At 54.2% G+C, this 6510-nt stretch overlaps 1 protein-coding gene across 1 annotated transcript in view; it reads right to left on the reverse strand.

Annotated features, from left to right (window-relative positions):
- LOC107122135 (F-box only protein 17-like) overlaps positions 1 to 3215 on the reverse strand; it is a 6084-nt gene extending 2869 nt beyond the window's left edge. Inside the window, exons 1-3 of the mRNA XM_015425167.1 lie at positions 3170 to 3215; positions 1165 to 1537; positions 807 to 861 (exon numbers count right to left, since the gene is read on the reverse strand). Of these exons, the coding sequence (XP_015280653.1) occupies positions 807 to 861; positions 1165 to 1513 (404 nt within the window). The 5' untranslated portion in view covers positions 1514 to 1537; positions 3170 to 3215. The remainder of the gene's footprint in view (positions 1 to 806; positions 862 to 1164; positions 1538 to 3169) is intronic.
- Between the last annotated feature and the right edge of the window lie 3295 nt (positions 3216 to 6510).

Genomic DNA, 6510 nt, shown 5'->3' on the forward strand with positions numbered 1-6510 from the left:
TTTTGGCATCATTCAGAGGTCTTCAGTTCCTGTTGATCTTTAATACTTTGGGACCAGATTCAGCCAGTGTTTATACTAACCTAGCACCCCAGTATAACGAAGATGAGTGTTCCAAAGAAAGTTATTGAGACAGTTAAAGGAAGTTATAACTCAATAAAAAAATGTTCGCAGTTCTTTCTGGATCTTCGTCTCTCTGTTTTGTTTTTGCTTATTTTGCTTACCAGTAAACGACAGAAGGTGCATTATAAATGGGGGGGCGGGGCGGTGGAACCCAACTTCAGTGGGTTAAAATCTAATTTGAAACTAATTTGAAGCTTTATTTTCATGGTGGTAGGTCACCGGCACTTTTGGCCGGAAAAAACAGATCACTACCTGTTCAAAGTTGGACATGCTTTTGCAATTGCTACAAGTTTGTATAAAGGTAAAGGTTCCCTTGCTCGAAAGCCAGTCGAATCCAACTCTAGAGTTGCGGTGCTCGTCTCCATTTCAAAGCCGAAGAGCCAGCGCTGTCCGAAGACGTTTCCGTGGTCATGTGGCCGGCATGACTAAACACCAAGGCGCACGGAACGTTTGTATAGTGGGCCATAAACAGTAGCCGTACCAATTCTTCAAATTATTCTGGTGCCAGAGATTCCATTAGTCAGGATGTGTGTCACTTCCATCAAAGGAGTTTTACCCGTGATCCAGAACGGGAGCCAGGGCCCAGAATTCCTCCTCGGCTTCCCAAAGAAGGGGGGCGACGGGCGTGAAAGACCATCTGGCGCAACCCCCAGCCCTTCCCACCCCGAATCACGAAAGGAACTCACTTGTCCCCCAAGCAGACGCCGTCCCCATGTCCGACCTGCCAGTGCTGAAATTGTTCTGTGGACGCAAGGCAGAGGAGCTGAGGATACCCGGCACGTTCAGAGGACCACCTTTCCCGCTTTCCTTCCCCCACCCTGCAGTTCCTTCCCAAGTGGGACTCGATTTCAGCAGAGGAAACGGTTTTCCGGACCTGTTTCCAACTGAGGAATGGCCGGGCGCCTACCAGCCCAGCAGCGCCCGTTTCCTCATGCCACTGAGGGATCCTAATCACGCCCCCCCAGAAGGACCCCCCAACTTCCCAGCGAGCTCCGCCATCTTAACTGAGGGATTCCCCACCACCACCAGGCTCCTCCGTCTCACCTTCCCCTCGAGGATTCCTGACCAGGTTCCTCCCGAAGGGCTGCAGGACGCCCACCCGGGCCCACTCCATGCGGGGGCAATGACGGGCCGCTTCCAGGGCGGCCTTGAGAGCTTCCCGCCCGGAGGGGTCCCTCTCCCCCTGGAGCTTCCAGAGGGTGGGGCCGTCGATCAGGTCCCGCCACTGCCGGCACACCAGGCGGCCGCGAGTCACCAGGGCCCGGCCCGGCACCCAGCTCAGGATCAGCACCAGCAGCTCCTGGGGCAGGAGGGTCAAGTCCAGCCCGCTTCCGACTCCTTGGCCGCTCAGCGGGGTCGTGCCGGCTCTCTTCCGGCTCCTTGCCTGGCCCATGGTAACCTGGCCAACGTCAGCGGCCTGAAAAAGGAATATCCTGGGATGAACTGTCCTCGTTTTGCCTCCTTGGGCACCAAAGCGGCTAACAAAGTGACAGAGTCGTTCATTACGCCCATGAACCCGCCTTCTACTGAACCGGACCCTCGGCCCATCAGAGTCTTGTCGTTGTGTCCGCTGTCCGCCACATGAGGCCAGCGCACACTCCTGAGCTTCAGTCAGGAATAACAATGGGGACTAGGATCCTAGTCCCTCCACTGGGGGGACCAATGGGACCTTGGTGGGAGATTCAAACCCGCCAATGGGTCTGAAAGAGGGATATCTTGGGATGAAAGGTCCTCATTTTGCCTCCTTGGGCACCACAGTGGCTAACAAAGTGACATATTTGTTCATTACGCACATGAATCCGCCTTCTACTGAACCGGACCCTCGGTCCATCAGAGTCTTGTGTTGTCTACTCAGACTGGCAGCCGCTCTCCAAGGTCTCAGCTGCTAGATGTCTTCCACATCACCCAATGCCCGGTCCTTTTAACTGGTGATGCAGGGGATCGAACCTGGGACCTTCTGTGGGCCACACAGGCAGCTGCCGAATACCAAATTGTCGACTCCAGTCTTGTCGACTCAGGCAGGCAGCGGCTCTCCAGGGTCTCAGGCGGAGGTCTTTCCCATCCCCTCCTGCCTGGTCCTTTTAACTGGAGATGCCGGCTGCCGCCAGAGACCGACCCTGCGGCCTTCTGCCTCCGAAGCAGAGGCTCTGCCCCTGAGTCATTGGCAGAACATTTGTATCCCATTTTCCCTTGTGGTTCAAGGCAGCTTATAATAGTTATAGACATCTCCCGTTTAAAAGCCAGAACTCAAATAGTAAACCCCAATTCTCTCCCCCCTGGAAAGATGCCTGCTGTTCCAGCTTCCTGGCCCGGCAGCGCCCCCCGGAGATCTCTGAGGAGTGCCCCCCCCGCATCTTCTCGGGGCCCATTCCACAGAGCCAGGGTGGAAAAGGCTGGTGCCAACGGGGGCCACCAGGGAGTGGCGGGAGAGCCAACAGACGCCAGCCTGGCAACTGGCATGGAAACACACACCACGTCCTGGTTTCCAGACCAACCTTCTCTGTCGTTCGGCAGCCGGTCCTTCTGTTGCCACCGGTGTTCCCCCTAAGCTGAGTTGGTGTGAGTGAGCTCACAGTTTTTTAGCCTCCAGCTCACACCTTTTTGTCTTAGCTCAGGACGGAGGGCTCCAGAGCAAACTAATTTATGCAGCAGCCAAATCACTTGCTCACAACTTTGATGCCAGTAGCTCACAAGGTAGGATTTTTGCTCACAAGACTCCACAGCTTAGAGGGAACATTGGTCGCCACCCCCGCCTGAACTCAATGAGGCTCCTGAAATCCCCAAAAGCACGTCCAGAATCCCTGGGGTCCCACGGCCTCTCACGGCAGGCCGGCCTCTCTCGCCTCCCACCCCTCCCAGAGACTGCAATCCAGCCACTGACTTGGGGGGGGGAGTCAAACCTGTCATGCCTTCTCTCGGGTATTCTAGGCTGAAATGCAGGGGTTGGAGTCTGGGAGCTGGAAGAGCCGGGTTCGAATCCCCCCCCCCCGCCATGGAAGCCGGCCGGGCGACCTTGGGCCAGTCACACCCCCTCGGCCCAGCGGCCTACCTCGCAAGGTTGTTGTTGCCCGGATGAAAGGGAAGAGACTGCGGTCCGTCCCCGGGTTAGAAAGGCAGTGGATCCCGAGGCACTAGTCGCGATCCCATGCCAGGCAGCCAGGAAGCAGCCGAGGTCTCGCCGCGGAAGGGGGCGGCCGGCGGAGTCCGGGCTTGGACCGGAAAGGGCCGCGCCCCGCAGCGTTGCGCCCCCGGACGTGCATGACCGGAGTCGGGCCAGGCGTGGGCGGTGACGCGCGTGTTTGCCTGCACACGTGCTCTCCGGAAGCGCCACCGCCGCGGGAGAGGAGGAGGAGAGGCGGCCCCGGTCCCAGTCCTTCGCCTCCCGGCTCCTTTGCAAAGGGGCGCGGAGAGCCCTGCAGCCAGGTCAGCCGAGGGGGACGGCGGGGAGCGCTCTGCACATGCTCGGGGGCACCCCCGCCCCGGTGTTCCTCCCAGGAAGTCAGGCCGGGGCCGTCTCTGCGGGGGCTGTGGTGGGTGCGTGGCGGTGGCTTTCGCGGGAGGGAGGGAGGGGCATCGGGGTTGTCAACCTCCGGACGGGGCCGGGAGACCTCCCGGAGCGCCTAAAAGAACGCGGCTGCTTCTGGGGTTGGACTCGGTGGCGTGCAGGGCCCTTCGTCCCGAGAGGCCGGGAGCCAGCCAGCCTGCCTGCCTTCCGGGAGGATAAAAACCAGGGCCCCCCTTCACAAAGGGGCATTGCCACCTGCTCTCAAATATTGTGTTGTTCAGTGTTTCTGTAAATGACCTGGAGGAAGACCTAGAGGGGATGCTTATCAAACCTGCTGTAGATGACAGGAAGCTGGGTGGGATCGCTAATTCTGAAGGAGACGGAGTCAGGATTCAAAAGTATCTAGATAGGCTGGAGCAGTGGGCGGAGACAAATGAAATCAATTTCAATAGAGAGAAGCGCAAAGTCTTACACTTAGGTACAAAAAAATCAAAGGCAGAGATATAGAATGGGAGGGACTTGGCTTGACAGCAGCACATGTGAAAGGGACCTGGGTGTGATCACGAGCTCAACATGAGCCTGCAGTGCGACGTGGCTGCGAAGAAAGCGAATGCAGTCTTCGGATGCATTCACAGAACCACAGTGTCCAGATCACGGGAGGTGGTCGTTCCGCTCTATTCTTGTTGGGTATTACAAGTTGAAAACACTCAGTATGTCTGGGGTTGAACGTTTGTTTATGTTACTCACAGGAAGTAACATGTTTTTCATGTAACCAATGTTCTTTAGATATAGCAAGCACGGGAACTTTCTCCCTGATCTAGGAGTTTGATTGGGACTAAAGTGTCAAGGTGTATTACCATTTTATGGCTTCTCTTCCCGTCTTTGTTTGGTGTTCTGAAGAAGAGGCAACCAGGATGGTGAGAGGGTTGGAGTCCAAATCTTAGGAGGAGAGGCTGAAAGAGTTGGGTCTGTTTAGCCTGGGAAAGAGAAGGCTTAGAGGGGACATGACTGCAGTCTTCAAATATCTGAAGGGCTGTCATGCAGAAGACAGAGAGGATCTATTCTCTCTTGCTCCGGATTGCAAGACTAGGTCTAATGGGTGAAAATTACAAGGGCGTCGTTACCGGCTAAATATCAGGAGAAACTTCCTAACTGTAAGAGTGGTTGAGCTGTGGAACAGTCTGCCTGGGGAATTGGTGGAGGCTCCTTTGCTGGACGTTTTCAAGCGGAGGCTGGACGACCATCTTCCGGGTATGGTGTAGGTATGTAGGGCTATCTTTCAGCTGTGCTCCTGCAGAGTGCAGGGGGTTGGACTAGATGACCTGCAGGGTCCCTTCCAACTCTAACATTCTATGATTCTATCCCCCCCCATTTTTTAAAAAAACTCAAGGATCAGCGATGGGGGTGTTCGTGCTTCTTAACTGGAAGGTAGCATCCTCAGAACAGAAACTCATGCAGAGACACATGCTCTCCCTTGGCAGAGTCTGATGGGGAAAAGGCCCTGCTGATGGTATCCATGATGGGGTGGTGGTTTAAGGCTGCTGCAGCAAATCACCAAGAAGTGGGTCATACTGTGGCCCCCGAAGGTTTTGTGACCTCCCACGACCTTGGGTGCTTGAAGTAAAACCTCCTTGGAAACACAAATAGAGTGGGTGAACAGGCCATGAAATGTGAGAGGGTTGGTTTGCGTGTAGTCTGTTAAAAAAAAAAACCCCAGAAAGTACCTTGATGAAACCCTCAGAAAGTATATTGATGAAGTGGACTGTACCCCAAAAAGTTAATGTTTGTTGAGAAACCGCTTTAAGCCTGGAGCAGGGACTCCTACAGAGATGTCTAATTAAAATAACTTGTTCACTACATGGCCAAATGTCTGAGAAATTAGGGAAACGGAATGCTCTCCTGTCTAGAATGAGAAATTAATTTCAAGCTTGCATAATTGGTGCTTTAGAATACCTTTGAAATTAAAAGACGCCTGCTCCTTGGGAGGAAAGTGATGGCAAACCTAGACAGCATAATAAAAAGTAGAGACATCACCCTGCCAACAAAAGTCCGCATGGTCAAAGCGACGGTATTCCCAGTAGTCATGTATGGCTGCGAGAGTTGGACTATAAGGAAGGCCGAGCGCTGAAGAATAGATTCTTTTGAACTAGGGTGCTGGAGGAGACTCTTGAGAGTCCCTTGGACTGCAAGGAGATCAAATCAGTCAATCCTAAAAGAAATCAACCCTGACTGTTCCCTGGAAGGCCAGATAATGAAACTGAAGCTCAAATACTTTGGCCACCCAATGAGAAGGGAGCCCTCACTGGAGAAGACCCTGATGCTGGGAAAGATTGAAGGTCAAAGAAGACGGGGACGGCAAAGGATGAGATGGTTAGACAGTGTTATCGAGGCAACGGGCATGAAATTGAACAAACTCCAGAGGAAGGCCTGGCATGATGTGGTCCATGGGGTTGTGAAGAGTCGGACTCGACTGTGCGACTGAACAACAGCAGCTTTGTCGTTTGTATTTCAGAACTTGGCCTTTATTAGTTTTATTTCTATATATTTTATTGAAAATTAAAAAAAAAAGTTTCAGTGTCACATTTCCCAGAATGTGTCCAAATTTAGGTCGAATACAAAAGGCAAATTAAATTGGTAACATCCTTCAGAACCAAAGTCAAAGTTCGAATCCCCCCGCCCCAGGCCAACTCGTGCCAACGAAGCTCCCTGGGCGACCTTGGGCCGGCCTACCTCGCGGGGTGGTTGTTGCAAAGGGCAGAGGGTAGGAGACCGGGAGACAGGCTGGGCGAGCAAGGAAGTCAGTCACGAGGAAGGAGGGACACCCGCCGCGGGAGTGGGGCGGCCGTCCGGGCTTGGAAGCGGAAGGAGCCGCTCCCACGCGTCCC

This window comes from Gekko japonicus, unplaced genomic scaffold (genome assembly GCF_001447785.1).
Source record: "Gekko japonicus isolate JY-2015 unplaced genomic scaffold, Gekko_japonicus_V1.1 scaffold4254, whole genome shotgun sequence".
NCBI classification, from domain to species: domain Eukaryota; kingdom Metazoa; phylum Chordata; class Lepidosauria; order Squamata; family Gekkonidae; genus Gekko; species Gekko japonicus.